We start from the raw sequence: 20,109 nt of genomic DNA on the forward strand, positions 1-20,109 counted from the left end.
AAGTTGGATTATTAGAGAGAGCAGGAAATAACCACAATTACATTTTAGTCGTGTTTTTAATCAAAATAATTGTGTGCACTTACAAAGCACTGAGCATGTCCTCATCGGCTTTTCCTTGAGCCCTTTGTTGTTGCTGCTCCTCGTCTTTTAGAAAGCGCTGAAGCTGGGATCCCCTTCCCAGACACTGGTCTATTCCCTCTATAGATGGTAGGCCCTCACCAGGGTTAATTATTGTCCGGGTGAAGTTGTAGTAGTAAGGGTCTTTGCCCCTCTGTTTCAGCGCGCTGTCTTCATCCTCTCCACTATCCCCTGACGAAGAGGTGGTGCTCATATCATCTGCTCCATCCACCTGCCCCTCAGCTGACTTCTTGCGCCCGCCACTCCTTCTCTTAACCACGGCCCCGGCTCCATCTCCGCTGCCGTAGAAGGGGAGGTCCTCCTCACCATACGAGCGAACCCCATAGAAAGGTGTGAGGCCAAAAAACATGTTGGAGCGGGCACGGGCGCTGCGTCGTGGGTAACGGCGCTTGGCTGACCCCGATCCGTCACTGTCATCCTCGTGATGTTTATCATCCATCCCTCTGTCGTGGTCATCCTCTGGGCCGTCGCCCTCGTCCTCAGTGCCTTGAGTGAGGAGGCTGCGGTGGTCTCGGAACTCACTGCGTGAGTGCTCCTTCCGCAAATCCTCTTCCTCAGTCTGAGTCTGGGTGTCAGATTCAGAGCTGTCACTGCTGCTGGCAGACGGCGAGGAGAACAGAGCAGAGCGGGCAGAGCGACGGGGCCCGTGGCCGGCGGGAGACACAGTGGAGGTAGTAGTTGTGGGGCAGGAAGAAGAAATACCACCAACAGTGCTGGTCCCATTAGGGTCAGTTTTGATATCTGCCTTTATTGGCGCAACAGTAGGGGGCTTAACTGATCTCTTTTTGTCTCTAGAGGACAATGGCAGCTGGTTAGTTGTTGGTTTGGTGTGAGACTGGGAGGAGGTCTTCACTCCTTTCTCTTGACCGACAACACCCTGCTGCAGCTGCTGTAAGTTGTCCAGACTGGAGCTGTTTTTCCTCTCAGGACAGGAGTAATTTTCTCTGCTCTTTGAGGATGACCTGTCCCCTACCTGGTTCTCAAGCTTCTCCCCCTGAGCCTTCCCATGGGCTTTGGTGCTGTTTCCAAGCACTGGAGCTTTACTATTGCTGCTGTTGTGAGAGCTGGGGTTTGTACCATGTGTGTTGGAGCTGCCAGCAGCTTTCGGGTTATTGTTGAGAAGGGTAATTTTGTTGCTGCTGTTGCTGTTTTGGAGACTCTTCTCTCTTTCTCGGTCTTTGGAGACCTCTCTGCTGCCAGCTGTTTTAACTTTGGGGTGTTTGTCTTTGGCAGCTGAGGCTGCAGCTGGGGAGGCCAGGTGCATGGAGCTTCGCTTGACAATGTCATCTTCTGCTGGTGTTCTTGATGACCACACAGGTTTCATGGCGGCTGCTGTGACTGGACCTGATGAGTAATCATTTGATTTCCGTGCATTGGACTTCTGATATGAAGACTGTGGGGAGCCAGATTTCCCTACAACAGAGTCCTTATGGAGTGAAGCTGGCATTACATTTCCAGTGCCACTACTACTGTCCTTCCCTGAGCTGGGCTTGTCCTTAGACTGGGTGATGTTTGAGGTGGGGGTGGACCGGTGACGAGGTAACAAACTGAGGCTTGCAGAAAGATCCTGGTCTTTGCCTACGTGTTTCCCTTGCTTGTCTGTCTGCTTGGTGCTGCCACCTCTCTGCTGGCCTGTGAGAACAGCAGTGCCCACAGGAGGGGAGGACTGGCCTGAGCCTGCAGGTGCCAGTCTGGGGCTCTTACTCTCACCTCCAGCCTGTTTGGACTGACCACCAGGGTTACTATCTTTCCCTGAGCCAGAGTCTTTGTTTTTCTCTGTGCTTCTATAACTCGAATCTCTAGATGGAGGTCTACCCTTGTCAGAGTCTCTGCTGGACAGTCTGTCTTTAACTTGGCCTGAGTCTTTTCCTGTTTCCCTGCTATGTTGTCTGTGCTTCTCAGAGTCCCTCAGCCCTGCATCTCTACGAGCCTTTTCCATATCCTTATAGCTGGGATCTCTAGAGGATGATTTGCTCTTATCTGTTTCTCTACTACTTGATTCTCTGCTCGTCTGTCTCCCTTTCTCAGAGTCTCTGTTTGCTTGTCTCCCCTTTTCTGAATCTCGTAAGGGATCCCTACTGAGAGGTCGTCCCCTCTCAGATTCTTTCAGACCTGAGTCTTTACTTAAAATTCTCCTCTTTTCCGACTCTTTGGATGATATTTCGCCCTTGTCACAGTCCTTTTGCACAAGTTCTCTGGATGATCTATTCTTGTCAGAATCCTTAGAGGCTTGGTCTTGACATGACACTCTCCCCTTGTCTGCATCTCTCAACCCTTCTCTGGATGGTTGTTGTCTGTTTCTTTCTGTGGAGAACAGTCTACCTCTTTCATCTTCCCTCTGAACTGGACTCCTTGCTGTGTCTTTGCTGAGGTGTTTAGACTTTTCCGGGTCTCTGGCGGGAGAGGGGATGAGGGGAGGGGGTGAGGTAAGGGGTCGTGACAAAATCTGAGGTGGGGTGGCAACCCCTCTCTGTCTGTTCAGCTGGTGGGGCGGAGGAGAGAGAGAAGGGGAGCTGTGGCGACGCGAGTCAATATTCCGCATGCCAGGATTCACCAGGGAGTCTCCCACTGTCACAATCTCATGGCTTTGGGGATGAGAGGTACCTCCTAAAAAAGATATAAGAGAAAAGGAAAATGAAATGGAAAACAAGGCTAGCAACAGTTGATTTGTACAAAGGAATATATGAAAAAAAGATCTGCAATTCAATGACCAAATTCTTTCAAAAATTGTTTTAAATCAAAAAAAGGAATGCATATTTGTACCTGGAGAGGGCATGGGCCTGGGGCCTAGTGAGCGCTGACAGGGGGGGTAGCTGGGGTGTCGGTTCCTGGTGTAAACCCTGAGCTTGGGGGTGTTGGCGGGGGAAAGGGTATCAGACCGTCTCGGGGATTCAAATGGATCAGGAAAGTCTAAACATGAAAAAAGCGAAATTAACACAAAACACAGTTATTTATATGGTACAAATAGTAACACACGGAAATCTTATAATAATAACAGAATTAAATCAATCTAGTCAGTAGGTTACCTGCTATCGGAGGTGGGCTGTGTACTATTGTGCGATTCTCCTCAGGAGCAAACATGTTTTTTAGGTCAGACTCCACCACAGGAGGGTGACAGACTAGGATCCTACAGGTATACACACAGCGCTTTCGAGCATCTAAAGTACTCCAGTACACCCTTGAACACCTGGAGAGATGAAAGATTTATTTATTCACATGTTGACTCAGTGATCTTGGCAATATTTATTTCCCCTTGTAGTTAGATATACTTTAATTCAGGGGAAAATAGTAACGTGGCACTTGAGAGCAAGAGAAGACTTTCAGGTAAATGAGAAGATACAAAAAAAAGCTTACTGGTATCCTACAGGGAAGAGTTTTCGTTTTGAGTCTGAGAGCTCAGTCAGTATCCCCAAACAATCAATGGTCATGGAGCCTGCAATGATGGCATTTAAATCAGCATTCAAGAGAGATTAGGAGTTAAGTCAAGGCAATGAACATTTATCTTCCGCCATTTACAAGCAATCGACCTACCTATCATCATGTGGACATTTTCAGGCTCCAGTCCTGCCAGCCACTTCCTCCTAAGACTAAGGCCCTCCAGGTCCACCAGGATCCTGCGCGTCACCTCAAACCCAGACACCACCTTGGAAAAAAAGAAATACATACGGCATGTGAAGAGAAAATTAAGAACATCCTGTCACAGTTGCTTGCCGGTCATGGTTCATCTGTACAAGAGACATACACAAGAGTTACTGAATAACTAAGTTTCAGAAACTACTTTTTAGTTGGCTGTCATCTGAATTCATCAATGAGCTTTTGATTATAGTGAATAATAAGATTTCTTACCTCCCCTTTGATGAGGTCCCTGTGCTTTGGACAATAGACCTTCTTGTCCTCTAGGAAGATGCAGTGGCACTGGCGGGCGCACATAAAGTGGTAGTTGCTGGTACAAGAGGTGAGGCAGCAGCTTACTGTGGCCCCTGGCTTTTGACACTTCTCGCAGCGCTGAATAAAAAGTACAACAGGTCGTAAATTACTGTCTCAAAAAATAAATAAATAAAAATAAAAAAAATAGAATGAGAACTTGTGATGGACAACGTATCTTACCAGCTGTTTTCCCCTGAGAACAGCCATGTGAACATTCTTCAGAGAGCCGTCGTCATCCTCAAACACTTCAGCAGACCACAGGGCACAGTTCACATGGGTCCACTCATTCTGACCGATGTACAACAGCCTTCCACCCTCCTGAAACAAGCCGGCATGTTACAAATGGCACAAAGGCACTGTTATGCGTTTTAAAGAGGCTCCAACCAGATTTTTGACTCACGTTGGTGTTCTCGTCTCCATACTTCAGACACAGAACACACTGCCTATTATCACTAACGCCTGGCGGAGGAGGGAGCTCAGGACTATCTTCTCGATCTGAAGAAAAGACATCACAACGTCAAAGAAAGATTGAATTTATAAGAAGCCTGTCAAGTGACAAAAACTGTCCGCATGTAAGTACTTGTTTGCCTTACCAGGTAGGAGTGGGGGTGGTGGAGGTAGAGATGGAGGGAGAGGAGGAGGGGAGGCTGGAGAATCTGGTTCACCGGGGGTCTTGGGTCGGGGAGCTGGAATGATCTTTTTCATGAGGTGGGGGTGCTCAGCGCGGGAAAGCTCCTGTCTCTCCTGCCACTGGGCGTAGTTGTGGTCCAGGGATGGAGGCAGCACAGCATTTGGGAGGAGCCCACTGCTGGGGAACAACAGCATACGGAGACCAGCACTGTTAATTGACATCCTTTTTTGACAACGATGAACAAAAGAATTAGGTCTTTTCATGTAAATCAAGGCTGGGAAACGGGTGTGATGTCAAGCCTCATACTTAAGACAACACAGGCATCTAAACAGACATCCAACCAGCGATGGCCACAAGATCCGCTGAATGGATCATTGGATTCCTGGACTGGAGCACTGATACATAATGCAGTAGAGCAAACTGACAAGTAAACCACAATTAGACCACAAATATGTATCAAAGGGCCTTCAAATGAAATGTGACACTGTTAGGGTTTGCCTCCCACAATGCCTGGTGGAAAGGCAGAATAAATTGTCTGGGAAAGCTGATAGCTAAATATAAGTGTGTGTGTGTGTGTGTGTGTGTGTGTGTGTGTGTGTGTGTGTAGGAAAGAAATCCAACATGCAGAGCACCACTCATTTACAAAGTGAAAGATTCAGAGAGGCGTCCATGATGTATTCCTTCTAATAATGTCAAACGATAAGCCTGTCATCTCCATAAACAGCATTCATTACTCAATGATCATTTCATTATCAATCATTGATGCAAAGACATGTGCACTAATCAATATCTGCTGTCCTCCATGATTAAGTTTCAGGTAACTCCTCACACTTACACAAACTGAACTGACTGCAGCTAAGCAGAGCAGATTTCATTGATCCCGTTTTCTCTGATTGTTAAGGATAAAGTTATCATATCTTTATTAAACAGAGTACGCGCCTCCAATCATCTATTACCCACTTACACTCACCACTAAGCTGTCCAGGGAGCTCATTAAATCAGAGAAACTGTGCAATCAATTTCACTACTGCGGCTTTAAATCGTGACTGGGACCTTTAATCAAAATCATTGTCACGAGATAAAGCATGTTGAAAGAAAACCACTTTATTGATCTACTCCGCTCATTACTAATTTCTTAAGCTGTTAAAAGAGTCTCTTTCCATTTTGGATGTCAGGGTCGATAAAGTGTTTTAGTTGTGATTTCCAAAACTGAACATCAAATGACTCAACCACTCAAAAAGATAAAAAGTAACTATCACATGAAATCCTGATCTTGTCCCTTGGCTGTTATTTCCACTAATTTTACTCAGAGGTTGTTGGTACAGTCAGCCCACGCATTTTATAAATATTAGTTCACTGCTTTCTGGTTTCCTCAGATGATAGTGCAGCTTCTCCCAGAAAAACCACATCTTGCTCCTCATTTCAATAATTACAGACCTAAAGTTTTTGAAAACTTCAGTTCTTGTCCAAGGTCTTTGGACGGGTTCATATTACAGGAGTATTAAATTCAAATTTTCTTCTCTGTAATTACAAACATAACTCGCACTGCAAGTTTAGAAAATAACAGCACATCACACACACTTCACAGTACTGCTAAGACCTCTGTCTGCTGGAGGGCTTTGCTTAAATAATGACTTTCAGACTTGACATATTAGTTTGTTCATTTTAACCTCTTGTCCAGTACTTTTAGCCTGATTTTATGCCTTTACTTTCAAACCTTTTAAATTACAACAAAACTGCTACACTAAGTACATAAATCTACTTAATTTTCAAATAATTACATCATAACACTGTAAAAGTAGTCAAGAACCAACTGGTAATGATAAAAGATGGCTTACATAACATTAATGAGTTACTCAGAGCAGCTGGATACAGTGCATTGAACACTGTGTAATTTGCAAAACTTCTTGTATTGACAACGGTGCAATGGACACTCACTTGGCAGAGACGTTTTGTCTTTCCCAGAACCGTGACTCCTTCACTTTGAACCACGGAAAGATTCGGTCCATTTGCTGAAACAGAAAGCATTCAATGAAGTTTGCTGATCAGTCCACTAAAGCATTTGTGCAGACCTGCATTTGATAGCATAGCTCGACAGAGGAGCTCAAACTTGATAGCTACACCTTGGATATCTCACCTATACCAGCTACGGAGGCACTCTAATCGGACGATGAAGACAATATTCTTTTCCAATTTTCAAAAGCTTCAAATATGTGTTTGTGAGCATGTGTGTAAATATGTGTGTGAAATGAATATGACATCATATAATTTGATAAACAACAGATGAACTGTCTAATATGACCTAAAAAAAAAGGATGGGGATGAAGGGGATGAAGGAAGTGATATAATCCAGAGTGGATTTGTGGTTCTTACCCGAATGAAGAAAGACTTGACCATGCTGTTGGCTTTCCTGCTCTCAGGCTGGCCACCGTCACTGTTGATGGCCGTCTGGATGATTCGCACAATGTCATCACTAAACTCCAGCTGGGAGAGAAATCACAAACAGATGCACACATGCAGAGAGTAATTGTTAAAACAGTGAATCGCTGATGAACATTGGTGGAAAGGCCGTTACAGTTGCTGTCTGTTTTAATTTACCGGTATACATCACAGGCCTGACCATGACTTGAAGAGATGAGGACACAAACAATACTACAAATCTACTTTAAAAGATGCTTTAAAGCGATCATTCTTTCAAATACAGACCACTGTGCAAGCTTGTGATGGCATCTGATTCAAACCAGACTATCCTGAACCTGCGCCATTGCACAGAGACTTTCTCATGTTTGGAAAATGTTTTCCCATGGTTAGCTCACACAGGTCCGTCCCATTCTCTAGTAAATGTGCAGTAAATATACACACACATCAACTGCTTCTGACTAAACTTTAGCTAACGACACATTTCTCATATGGTGTCTTGAAACTGCACAAGGTCCAGCAGAGACAGCAGGGACACTTCTCTGAGGATATCATCCTTACCACTGAATTGTAGCGGCCTTTATCCATCTTTTTCTCAACAGACTCCAGGTCTGGGGGGGAGTCACTGGGAGGTGTGGGAGTGACTTCTGTCAGGACTGGAGGATCCGGGCCCTCCGGGGAACGACGGGATGGAAGACTCTCCTCGGTCTCTGGGTTCAGCTCTGGAGGCTTCACCGCCTGCCCCACAAAAGCCAGAGTCAGACACTGAGTTTAGCTGTGGTTGCTGCTTCAGCGGTATGTAAATGACTATGTCTTTGTATTTATAAGTGTTTACTCTGTAGTAATAAGAGCAGCACCACGATGAGGTAAGGTATACCACTACTAAAAGGATGAATGGAAATCAAATGATACAAGAATTTCAAATTTCAAAAATACTAATGTTTCAATTCAGTGTTTGCAATGTAGTAACACTGGCAAAGAATTACAGCAACTTATGCTGAAACCGCAGAGGAAGCAGCAGTAGTATACAGTATGTATCTAACCTGTCTGTAACGCAGCAGGTGTGAGGATGTGCGTGAGTTGAGCAGTGCAGTGAGGACATGGCGAACGCAGCCCTGAAGCTCCCTCTCCAGTGCTGTCCTCCACTCGGCCGGATGCCGTTCGGTACATTTGGTGCACGTGTAGACAACGCTCTCTGGCAGCTTTGATAGCAGCTCGTACATTTCATCTAGGAGACGAGCGAAAGATGACGGGTCATTACTGCTCCCGTTATTAGGTTTACCGTCCTTCAGCCTGTCATCAACATGACAGCGCTCACAGGACAGCCTGTCAGTCAACTGCACAGACGCTGACAAGAGTGACAAGTGACAAGACAAATGCAACAAGTGGTGCTGAATACTACGGCGCTCGTTTCATGAATAACATATAGTAATCTAGTATCTTAATGATTCTACTTCTACTCTTCTTCTTTGGGGACCTACTGACCTGTCAGATTCTCACACTTGGCATGAACCCAGTGGTTGCAGCGGCCACACTCCATCATCTTGCTGTCGTAGTCGTCATCATCATAGCATTTATCACACAGTGGGCAGAAGTTTCCTGAGAGAGAAGAGATGGGGCAGATACAGGAAGTTTAGACCACTCAGTAGTATACTGCGTGGATTCAACTTTGGCCCTTGTCCAAGTTACTGGTGGCTTCAAAAGTTCTAAAAATACAGGTCAGATTCTTAAGAAATCCTTCTCTCTAGTTGTGTACATACAGCGACTCTGACAGTAAACAGTATTTCGAGCGCTACATCCTTGTGACTTACCTTTAGCAAAGAGTTTGGCACAGTCATGACACATGGAGAAGTCATGTGACCACTGGGCATCCCAGGACTTCCCAGGTTTAGTGGCTCCACAACTCTTACAGCGCACACACTTTGTGCAAACCTGAAAAGAAAGAACACATAATCAAGGTGATGACGACATGACAGAAACCTACAAGCGGTTGTGTAAAGAGTAGCAATGCTGTTAAAGTGACAAAAACACTTTCATAGACAGTGTCCGTGAGAGGGTCCCATTAATGTAAGTAGCACAACTGTGAGCGGCAGGACAAAGGTGTGAACAAAAGGAGAGGTAAGAGAAAAATGTGTGAGCGTAATGGTAAGGTTTAGTCATGCTCTGGTGAAACTGTTACAGTTATATAAAGGTGAGAGGGTGGAGAGGAAGAGTGGTGTCTATCCATACCCAGACTCTCTTCTTCTTGGTGGGTCTGGTAGGGTGGTTGGGACCCAGGCACTCCGGGTGATAGCTGTTACGGCACTTATCGCACTCTAGCAGCTGCTGCTGCAGTGACAGAGGCCGAAAGTGAGATTAATTTAGATTAATTAACTAAACAAACAACACAGTTCTGCTTACATCAAATTAGATACAAATATGTCACCTGGCTTGGATCTGTAATGGCAGCATTCACCTCAGCCAAGCAGTGATGTTTTGATATGAATGAATGAGCAAGTTAAACGCAACATTACATTGTTTCAAAAGATGATCCGTGTATCTAAGATGTTATGCAGAGATTTATCTTCAGTGCTCCCCCTGGTTTACAGAGGGGCACATTCATAGTGGGCGTCATGGGTGGATGAACATCATAATCAAAAGCAGTGTAATGCAACAATAGTGTGAGCTGTATAGAGCCGTTCTTGGCAGGGTTTGTAGACAGCCACTTAAGTGGAAACTGCAGTCATGTTTTTCCTGTGGCTTTGGGTCAACACAATTTTTCACAAATTTTACAACACATACAGCTATCCTGCAGAAGTGTGTTTCCATTTGCAAAACAAGAGCCACACAGGAATACTAAAAATAAAACGCCTTGGATGAGTTAACTGTTTCATTAGACCTCCACTCACTATTTGTCTGGCAATTAAACAGTCCTTAATGTTTCAGGTGCATTAAAGGTGCCCCATTTTTAATTTTTTTTTTTAAAAACATGGATCCCCATGTTGTTTTGTGCATGAATATAATGCCATATACATTCCTGCCAATGCTTTCACACTTTTCAACTGATCTACAGGAAGTGGTAACGCAGTGTACGCCATGTAATGCAGCAATGTGCCAGCAAAGGCAGAGAAGGAGAAGCCTGCTAGCAAGTATACATGGATGTAAACAATGCAGACTTCAAACTTCTGAGTCAGTTCTGAGTCAAAATTCAGCTTTGCAAATGTTTTTTTGCACTCAGCACATTCGTTAGACCTCAAGGATAGAGAAAATGTGTGAAAATGTTTGGTGAGTAATACTGACTGTAAATAAACTTTGTTGGTTTACAACTCCACAGGGCACCTCTCAGAGAGATTTCAGATTGTGTGAGATATACAACATCTCTGATATCTGCAGTAGCCTCACCAGGAGCTGAGATTTCAAATTCTCAAGGCCATGCTCCGCTGTCAACAGAGCCAGAGACCTGCTGCTGCAGAGGCAGTTCTTTAGTTACAGATAAAAGCAAATCAAAAGAAATAAATTACTTAATCCCCCTTTATGTGGGTATTTGTCTCTCTTGTAGCATTCAGATCACCTTCTGCCTCTTTTTTTAATGACCAACAACCAACAAATCTGTACAATTTATACCAACAGGACAAAACAATCCAACAGGCTGTTTGACTGAGTTGCATAGGCCAAATATGTTAGTAATCCTACAGTGACAACCATACAAGGCTCACACCATGCACATTTTACACAGGACTGGAGTGAAATAATAAAACCATGGCAGGAATCCAAGATGCTGATTAAGTGCTGTCTGCTGGCAAGGCTAGCAAGCTTCTTTCTAGGGAAGATTCCCAGCCTTTACACACTGTCACTCCAAACTGAGCTTCTTTTGTGTGCAGCTTTAAAATGAGCAAAACTGTACTGAATGGCTCACTTTAGTTTTCTGGTGCTGGCGTCCACAGGCCTGGCAGAATCTGCATCTTCGACAGCACCAGTTCTCAAACTGCTCCTGGAGAGGGCGCTCTGATTCCCCCAGGCAAAAGAGATGGAACGGTTCACAGCATACTTGGCAGAAGACAAACTGTAGATAGAGGGAAAGATAGAGAAAACACATAAAGGTGGGGGGAGAAAAGGGAAACTATTAGAATATAAGTTTAACCATTGCTCTGAGAACAAGAAATCTAAAAGCAAAGGCTTTCAAGTCAATGACCATTTGTTTTACCTCAACATTTCCGCTGCTTGCGCATAAGAAGCAGAGCACCCTGGGAGTGACAGGCACAGAGGTGAGCAGGCTGAGGCCGCCAGCCTCCCACACCTTCTCAACATCATGGTCCCTCTTGAAATCCACTCTGATACGATGCACTCCGTCGCAGGGCGCTCTGGACTTCGTCTGGCCTCTAGTCGAGGGAGTGCTCAACCAGTTTAAAGTACTGCTGCTGGGGGGTTTAGTGGTCAGCGGCTTCTCGGACAACAGGAGAGTGACAGAGGAGTGTGAGCATCATATATTATACGTGGTATATACAGCGAGCATCCAAAGTTTTGATTAGAATTAAAGAGAAAGCAAATGAATAACTAGTTCTTACCTTGTCCTTTGGTCTCTGTTTAGGAGATGCAGGAACAGAGCGAGAAGTTGGTTTCTTCAACTGTTTTGACTCAACTGTAAAAAAGACACATAAGATAAAGTAAGTTTATTCCAAGTAAAAATTGAGCATAAACTATACATTTATTATGACTGCAATATAAGATTTTTTACCTGTATCTGAAATCGTTGTAGTTGAACTCTGCTGTTGCGATGAGTGCTGCTGGAGCTTCTTCTTGGGTTCGCTCAGAGGAATCTTGGGTGAAGCATCTTTTTTTGAAGGTGCCTGACTAGTAATAGGCCGCTGCTGCTGATGATGTTGTGGTGGTGGATGAGATTGCGTAGACTGGGAGGGGGAATTCTGGGCTGACGACGACGGGGAGGAAGATGATGAGGATGAAGACGAAGATGAAGTGGATGAGGAGGATGACGAGGAGGAGGAGGATGTTGGTACAGACTGCTGTGGTTTGTGTCCTTTCTTACTGGTGACATTGCTCATGACTGAGAGCTGCTTGGTGTCTGGTGTCAGGGCTGGAGGCTGAGTTTGTGCTGTGACTGTGCTGGGGGCCTGAGAGGGTTCGACTGGGGCGGGAGACGATGCGAGTGCAGGAGATGATTGCTTCGACGACGGCTGCTGCCTTGACTTCTCCTCTCCCAGCTTGAGCGGAGGGGTTTCACTCTTTTTTCGGGGAGGCTCCTCCTTTGGTGGTGCAGGGGTGGGTTTAGGGCCAGACTCTGAGATCGGTCCCTTCACCGGATTGAGACCCTCCTTCTTCTCGGACAACTTGTTCTTTTTCTTGTCTTTCTTGCCTTTGCCTTGCTTCTGAAGAAACATCTTTGAAGGCATCCACTGCAAGTTCTGGCACTTCCTCATCCTGCAAACATTGGCACATACAAAATTCAACATTTAGTTTCTTAAAAATTCCTCTGAAAAAATTAAATGTTAATCTTCCTCTTTCAAGACTTCCTCAACTATTAAAATAATATATTGTGGCAAACAGCTCATCAACAAAGACTCACTTGCAACATTGCTTTTTAATGTTCCTCCCTCCAAATTTAGGCTTGTCGAGACAGTTGGTACAGACACCACAATCTTCCGGGACTTGGCAGCCTGAGCACTGGCCACAGCGTCGCGACCTACGACCCTTCTTGGGAGGAGCTTCTTGAACGGCCTTTTGCCGGGTCTCCCGTGGCTTTATGGGAGGGGACTGAGGCTCTGCCTCCTCGGAGCCTGCTACCGATGACTTGTCTGCAAGAAGAGATGCAACATAGACAGATATTATCATTACTGACACACAGCATTTACTCAACTCACCAGGGTTTAAGACACTGAAAGGCATTTGCACATTGTTGCAAAGCACTCTTAAGCATTACAAATTTACAATATTGCTTTAAAAAATGATTCAACCAATTATGTAACAAATGTAAAACTTTGATCTAAGACACTTTCTGTTGCACAATGGAAAGCCAAAAACTTGGCTCAATCTAAATTAAGCGAGTCAAAAAGAATCTATGGTTTTTCTCAGTTGTGTGAACAGTGATCTATAGATAGAGTTTCAATGAGAAAAATAACATATAGGGTATAGGTTAAAATTACCAGGAAAATGTGAGGATTATACAACTATTGATATATCACTGACATGAGGTCCTCTTGCCTCAATAAAGTTCACATGTTCCAACATGGCATGAAGGCAGTCAAAATAACAGGAACAGGGCAGCCAAACTCTGCTCCTTCCATCACCACTTCACTGTGTACTTGTGCTCTCATTGATGAGTGGATTTCGCTGCTCTTGCGATTAGTCTGTCATCACTGCATGCTGCAGAACTTTTTCAGAACTCACACAGATGTGTCATAAATAATAAATGCTCAACTCAAGACTGTTCTGCAAGTCAATCAAAGTGTTTTACACTGAATCTGTAACCACATCACCCTACTAGAATATACGTCAAGCAGAGTATTGTTGTGTGATAATGTATAGTTACTTTTTTCATCTTTAGTTTTATCCAGTGTTTCTTCCTGTACTATCCTTAAAATTGTTAAATTAAAAGCCAAGTTTAATTGTGACCTATTGAACTATAACAACTGGAAATTCAGTGTGTGTATGTGTATTCAAGTCCAGTATCATGCCTCATCTACACGTCGGTGAGTAAAACAACCAGGTTGTAATCCACATGCATGTGAAATGAGAGGTGTGCCTCACCATCATTCCCCATGGAAGATAGGATCTTCTCTCTCTCCTCCCAGGGCAAGGCACTAAGTGTGGGCATGTCGTCAGGGAACACTGCCCGATTACGGCCAAGAGCCACAGCTGCACGACGACATACATGCTTGATGCGTGGACCACGGACGGAGGTCTCAGACGAGTCGCTCTCTTGACCCTGCTCACAAGCCCACAAAATGTGAAACAGACATTTGAAGAGGACGCTTCACAAAAACAAACACACAGCAGGAGGGATATCTACGGCTAATTCTAAAGCTTGGGCAGAGGCTATGATAAAGTAGGACAGGGATTTTTGTGTATAATAACCTTTAGATTAACAACAGAAGAACAGAGGAGTACACTCTGCTCAAAGAACAATACTTTCAAAAGCACAGACAGTGCTGCTTTCTGCGTAATGTATGAGGCTCACAGAATTCCCCTTGAGCAACACCATCTGTGGGACTTTCCTATTATCAAGTTTCACATTGAGTACAAACACAGATTTCCATTTATAGCAAATATTCATAGCACCATGTCAAAGTCACTTGTGGCTTTATGATGAGAATGACAGAGACAGATAAGTTTCTTGTTGAGGAGACACAATGACTGTAAAGGTAAGACATGAAAGGAAAAACTGACCTGGACCTTGGTCTGGTCTGCAGGCTTCAGCTTATTCTTCTTGATCTCAAACAGTTGGGCTTTGGCCTTCTTCAGTAGTCCAACAACCTGCTTGTCGGTCACAGGCTGTTTCTCTGCATGTGCCAACATGGATCCAAGAGAGGAGACAGGGAGCTGTTGTCTGCCTGGCTGCCCTGGAAGGCTTGCCGTCTGCTGGCTAGGAGCACTTTGTTTCTCTTTCTCCTTTTCCCCATCCTCTATCTCTACTCCTTTCTCAGCAGGTCTGCCTTTCTTAGATAGACGCCCTTTAGCAATGGACATGGGAACAGTGGAATGGAGCCCACGCACCTCTGAGGAAGCAGTCTCAGAAACTATGTCAACTGATGATTTTTTTCTCCCTGGAGCCTTCTTTGGAGCAAGAGATAAAATAGCATCTTCTGAGTCCCTCCCATCCACAGTAAACAAGCTGGAAGGTGCATTGGGGGAGCCATCTGGTGTAGAAACCTTACTTCTTTTCTCCAAATCCTTCCTCCCTTCTCTCTTGTCCTTCTCTTTCTCTCTGTTTTTCTCTGAATCTCTTTCTTTTTCCTTTGGAGCAGGTTCCTGGGGAGCTGACAAGCTTTTTTCCTTACTTCCTTTCCCAGCACCTCGCCCTGTGTCCTGGGCACTGGAAGGAAAGAGAGGGAAAAGTGGGGAAGAAACGGATGATGTGGTTGACAAAGGAGGTGGGTTTCCAGCAGACCCTCTCCTGCTATCAGGTGTCCCTTGTGAGGCCAGACCCAGGGATATGGTGGGGAAGGTGCTGAAAGTAGCAGGAGTTAAGGCACTAGTGGCTAGTGGACTTGCAGAAACCCCTGGTAAAGAGCTGGGGTTACAACTGGACACAGAGCCCGTCAGCACAGATATCTCAGAAGAGCATTTCCCTACAGGCATTGGACCTCCTATTTGGCTGCTGCGCCTGGTCATTGAGTGGGAAGGAGACCGTGGATGGCCACGTGGTGTTCCCGAGACAAGTCGCCTCCTGCGACGCGAGCTTCTGCTGGAGCTAGAAGACGTCTGGTGCGGGGAGAGAGAGCCGGGGCTGCTTCCAGAGGATGACTGCAGGGTAACAGACTCAAATATCCGAGAGTGGGCCTCGCTGGGTGTAAAGCGTGGAGCACGAAGTAACGGGCTGCGCTTCTGGAGTGGTGCATCAAAGCGAGATGAAGAGGGATGTTGGTGGTGGCCGTGTGAGTGAAGAGGGGCAAATAGACGAGTCCCTGTTCCTGCTCCGCTGCCTGGTGCAGGGAACGCAACTGGAGCAGCTCCCCCTGCTCCACTAACACCTTGGGGCAATAGCCCCACGTCTTCAGCTGTGAGCGGGGGAGGACGGAAGTTGTCAAATATGGGCTTGCGGATGAGGCCCTCCTTGGCATATTTAGCTGAGGAAAAGTACTGCTGTTCGGGGTGAGACAGGGACGTCCAGCGGAAGGTGGGCTCTCTCAGAATTGAGCGGCTCCGTTTGTCTGGCAAGCTCGACAGCACTGATGGTCCAGACAGGTATTGAGGGAGGGGGTGAGACATCCAGGGTGACTGTGAGTGGTGTTCACTGATAGCAGCTGTATTGGAGGAAGCTGACTGGGGAGGCTGTGGAGGGGTGAGTAGAGGGGGAGGTGGAGGTGAAGAAGAGGAGGAGGCTGTGGATGAAGCTTGCTGGGAATTTACAAGTGTAGAGGAGGACATCAGCACTCCCGTTGGTGGGCTGATGATAGGCTTTTTAGCCCCAGTGGTTAGAGCTTCTCTCATTCTCTGGCTCTGACTTCCCCGGCCGACCCCCTGTCCTCTCCGGCCTCGTCGATTCCTCTCTGCCAACAAATGCTCTGGCTCTGGCTCAGAGGGAGGAGAGGGAGGCCGTGAGCTGTGTAAAAGGTTGGCCTCCCTCTCTCCCTGCGAGGACGGAGAGTGATCCTCTGGCTCCGACATAGCCTGTGTGGCCTCAGAAGCCTGGGAGTCGCACGATGAGTCATCCAAACTGGGGCTACTGGACCTGGACGACTCTGCAGAGGAGAGCTGGGAGGAATGCTGCGACACAGCACTTGAGCCGCAAGACGCCGCACTACTACTAAATCGTCCGTTGGCAGCGTTGTTGGTGTTGCTGTTGAGAAGACTGGCAGCTGTTGAAGGAGCACTGGGGATAGGGGCAGGAGGTGGAGGAGGGGGGAGGGAGTCAACCGGAGCTGTGGTGCCAGAGCTGGAAACAGCAGGTGTAGAGGACACTAGTACAGGAGAGGGGGAAGAGGAGGTCGTGGAGGTGGGTTGGGCAGATGTGGAGACAGTTGAGGGAGTTGTTTCTAACCGGGCCATCTTTATATGGGGTGGTGGGGTTCCAAAGCTGCCCTCATCTTCAATGAAGCGCTTGGGGGTTTTGATGATGCGAAGAGAGACAGTGCTGACCACAGGCATGATGAACTGCCTGATGTTCTTCAGTTGGGTCTTCCTGATACCAGCTTCAATGGCTCCTGCCCCACTACCCCCGGTGGCTACAGCTTCTTTCTCCAGACGCTTCTGCGCTCCTTTCTTAGCACGCTGCAGCAGCTGTTTAGCGATGGTTGCATCAGTGCGTTTAGAGGAGGGCACAATTCTGACAGGCTTTCTATGGCGAGGACTTTTTCTGAGGCCCACTGTCCTGCCCGGCTTGGAGGGAGACGGGGAGGCAGGTGGATTGGAAGAGTCCTGATCCTCATCACCATCCACACTCCTCAGCATGGGCTGCTGAGGAGTGTGTGGTTCTGGGCCTCTGTCGCCCCCTCTGACCCTGAAGGCCTTATGTTTCCCTTCCCCACATTCAATGGAGGTAGACAGCTGTGCAGCAGCAGCAGCAGCTGCCGCCTCAGCTTTGAGACGCTCAGCTGAGGGTGGTCGCCCACGTCTGCGTCGGGGTACACCTGGCAAAGTCTTGAGTCGTGACTTGAGAGGGGCGAGTTTAGTCACTCTCAACCTCTTCAGGTTGGTAACTTTGGATTCACCCCGTCCACCTTTGGGATGCTTTGCCTCAGCGTCATGTGGCTGAGCAGAGCCCAGTGCCGTCCTCTTGGCTCCTTTTCTGTCCTTTTCCTCCTCTGTGTCCATGCCCAGCTCAGACCCAGTCTGCCTACTGTCCTCCCCTGTTGCATGGCTGCCTGTACTCCAAGCTTTCTTGCTACTTGAAGATGGGGGTCGACCTCTTCTCTTTTCCCCGGAGCCAGGCGGCCTCCCAGGCAGCCTTTTCACCTTCTCAGTTGGCCTTTCAGGGCCCTCCGGTTTTGCCTGTGTGGGAGAATGAACAGGGGAGGCCGAAGGCAGACTTGCAGCAGTTTTTTGGGCAGTCAGGGCCCGTGGGGGACGGCCTCTGGGTTTCTTCTCCTGTATGGGTGGGCCTGCAGATATAGTCAAAGCACAAAAAAAGAGACAGTCACTTAGCATGGAAGCTTTAGATATGGAGAACCTCTACATTCATGGGCATCCCAAGACAACAGCAAGTTCCCTGATACACCTGTAGGGAGATACTTTTAAGTAACTTTACCTGGAGAGGTTGTTGAAGGGCTCTGTATTCTTTTCTGCTCAGTAACCGTTCCAAATCCTCCAAATGCCTCTTCCTGCGAAAAACAAAAGGAAAATAATCAACCTTTGTGACCATACAAATGTACATTACAAATGTCACTGTAAATCACAGGTAAAAACATACATGATAGGTTAACTGGTCAAAGTCGCAGCATCCATCATGCTACATAATTGTCAGTTGGCCTAGATGTGCAACACTTGAGTCATTTTATAAGTCAGACTCAGATGAAGACCAACGCTTCAAGACTAAAATGATGCCCTCAATCTCGCTTTCGCCTGCTGACTTATCCTGGTGTTCTCATGTTTCTCTGGCTTTTAGTGTACCATGCTTGCAGTTGGAGTGGGTTCAAACCCCAACAGACAGTTTAAATTGCAAACAACCACATCCTACTGGGTGACTAACACATCACACAGCCTTCCTTGTTCCCTGAAGGAACAGTAAAATGCTAAGGTGGTTCGTCATACATACACAGCTAGAAAGACAGCCAAGGCAAAGACATGCAAAGGAAAAAGAGGCCTATATTCTACAACAATGTGAGCAGCCCTGTTAAGCTTCAATGCTCATTACACACCAGCTTACGTCCCTTCCACTTGTGAGGCAAAAAATGCTGCATGACGGTGGCATCAGAAGAAGGCCAAGTTGCTAGCTCAATGTATGGGGTTTATCCTATGTACAGTGACCATTTCAGAGCATCTCAGATCCAGGGAAGCTGAGGCTGACAGGACATTTTACATTAGCTTTTTTGAACTGATGGAAATGCTTGCCCTGTTAGTTTACGCAAAATTAAAGGGCATATCCTCATCCAATTCTTTCAATCTTACTCCAATTTTGACAAATGACACTCAGAATTTGACAGTCTGACTTTTTGATCCTAAAAAGTTTGTTTTAAACTTTTTTCACCTGTCACTCCACGACATAAGAAACACGACAGCGTCACAGTTCCCATTCTTCCACTGAAACACATTGACTCCCTCCGATTCGGGATGTTCATAATTTAATGATTAACTGTTATTTGACAATGAGAACTTTGGCCGATTAAAGCTGATAAAACAATACAATACTTATACTGTGCTTGTACAAAGTGTACACACAGTATAAAGCAGAGGTGCCCAATACGTCGATCCTCGTCGCCTGACGGTAAAAAATATAAGTTAAAAAAAGTCGCGTTTGCGACTTGATTGACGTACAGGGAGGCCTACGTGTCCCGGGAAGGGACATGCGCGGTCAAACGCGCTAGCTACTAGCTAGCCCTCCAATTTATATCTACTAAAGAAGGGATACTCTGGGATGGGGAACAGGATAGGAAGGGATATTCTACTCCATTCAGTGCAAGTCATCAGAGTAAGGTAGGTATTGAATGTTCCAGTTACTCTTGTCACTTGTGTGCAATATTGATGGTTACATCACTGTTTGTCACCTATGTGCATTACTGCTGTCAATTTTTAAGTGTAATACCAAGGATTACATTAGCTGCAGTTATGCAGTGTATGCCAACATGTATTGTAAATATAAAGTATACTCAGTATATATAGAAGTTAATATATGTTCAGCATTTTTAATGTAGGTAGATCATTTTGACCTGGTCATTTTAAAAGTAGCTCGCGAGCCGAAAAAGTGTGGGCACCCCTGGTATAAAGTATAAAAAAAAGTATAAAAATTACAAAATTAAAGTGTTACATGATTTACACATGATTTAGAAGGACTGACTTGGGATCTGCGTCTCCACACACCAACAATGAAAAGCGGACCATTTCACTGCAGTCATAAATGCAGCTTGCTCCCTGAATAGTGTGCAGCCTTGGTGGCACTGATGGCTGCAGCCAGCAGGGACATGCACCAGGACTTGAGGCAGATAGTAGGCTTGACATTGTGAAACACGTGGAGGAGAAACCATGGTAACATCACCGGTGAGGAGCTCCTGCTTTAAATACACCAACAACACATGTATCGCACATTTTATGGAAAAAGAAATCGTATGTTTGAATCTTGTCTGCTAACGGTTGATAATCAGTCAGAATAAAAAATCTGAATCGGCATCACTAAGCCTGAACATGTC

At 46.0% G+C, this 20,109-nt stretch overlaps 1 protein-coding gene across 1 annotated transcript in view; it reads right to left on the reverse strand.

The window, feature by feature from the left end:
- kmt2a (lysine (K)-specific methyltransferase 2A) overlaps positions 1–20,109 on the reverse strand; it is a 39,581-nt gene that overhangs the window by 11,063 nt on the left and 8,409 nt on the right. Inside the window, exons 2-25 of the mRNA XM_070828596.1 lie at positions 18,015–18,087; positions 14,495–17,868; positions 13,856–14,033; positions 12,675–12,903; positions 11,829–12,529; positions 11,659–11,732; positions 11,298–11,534; positions 11,010–11,156; positions 9,344–9,442; positions 8,926–9,046; positions 8,600–8,713; positions 8,158–8,342; positions 7,676–7,852; positions 7,070–7,180; positions 6,635–6,708; positions 4,659–4,870; positions 4,466–4,560; positions 4,246–4,383; positions 3,985–4,143; positions 3,670–3,781; positions 3,493–3,571; positions 3,165–3,325; positions 2,902–3,048; positions 84–2,745 (exon numbers count right to left, since the gene is read on the reverse strand). Coding sequence (XP_070684697.1) covers positions 84–2,745; positions 2,902–3,048; positions 3,165–3,325; positions 3,493–3,571; positions 3,670–3,781; positions 3,985–4,143; positions 4,246–4,383; positions 4,466–4,560; positions 4,659–4,870; positions 6,635–6,708; positions 7,070–7,180; positions 7,676–7,852; positions 8,158–8,342; positions 8,600–8,713; positions 8,926–9,046; positions 9,344–9,442; positions 11,010–11,156; positions 11,298–11,534; positions 11,659–11,732; positions 11,829–12,529; positions 12,675–12,903; positions 13,856–14,033; positions 14,495–17,868; positions 18,015–18,087 — 9,659 coding nt within the window. The remainder of the gene's footprint in view (positions 1–83; positions 2,746–2,901; positions 3,049–3,164; positions 3,326–3,492; positions 3,572–3,669; positions 3,782–3,984; positions 4,144–4,245; positions 4,384–4,465; positions 4,561–4,658; positions 4,871–6,634; positions 6,709–7,069; positions 7,181–7,675; positions 7,853–8,157; positions 8,343–8,599; positions 8,714–8,925; positions 9,047–9,343; positions 9,443–11,009; positions 11,157–11,297; positions 11,535–11,658; positions 11,733–11,828; positions 12,530–12,674; positions 12,904–13,855; positions 14,034–14,494; positions 17,869–18,014; positions 18,088–20,109) is intronic.

This window comes from Pempheris klunzingeri, chromosome 4 (assembly GCF_042242105.1).
Source record: "Pempheris klunzingeri isolate RE-2024b chromosome 4, fPemKlu1.hap1, whole genome shotgun sequence".
Lineage (NCBI taxonomy): Eukaryota > Metazoa > Chordata > Actinopteri > Acropomatiformes > Pempheridae > Pempheris > Pempheris klunzingeri.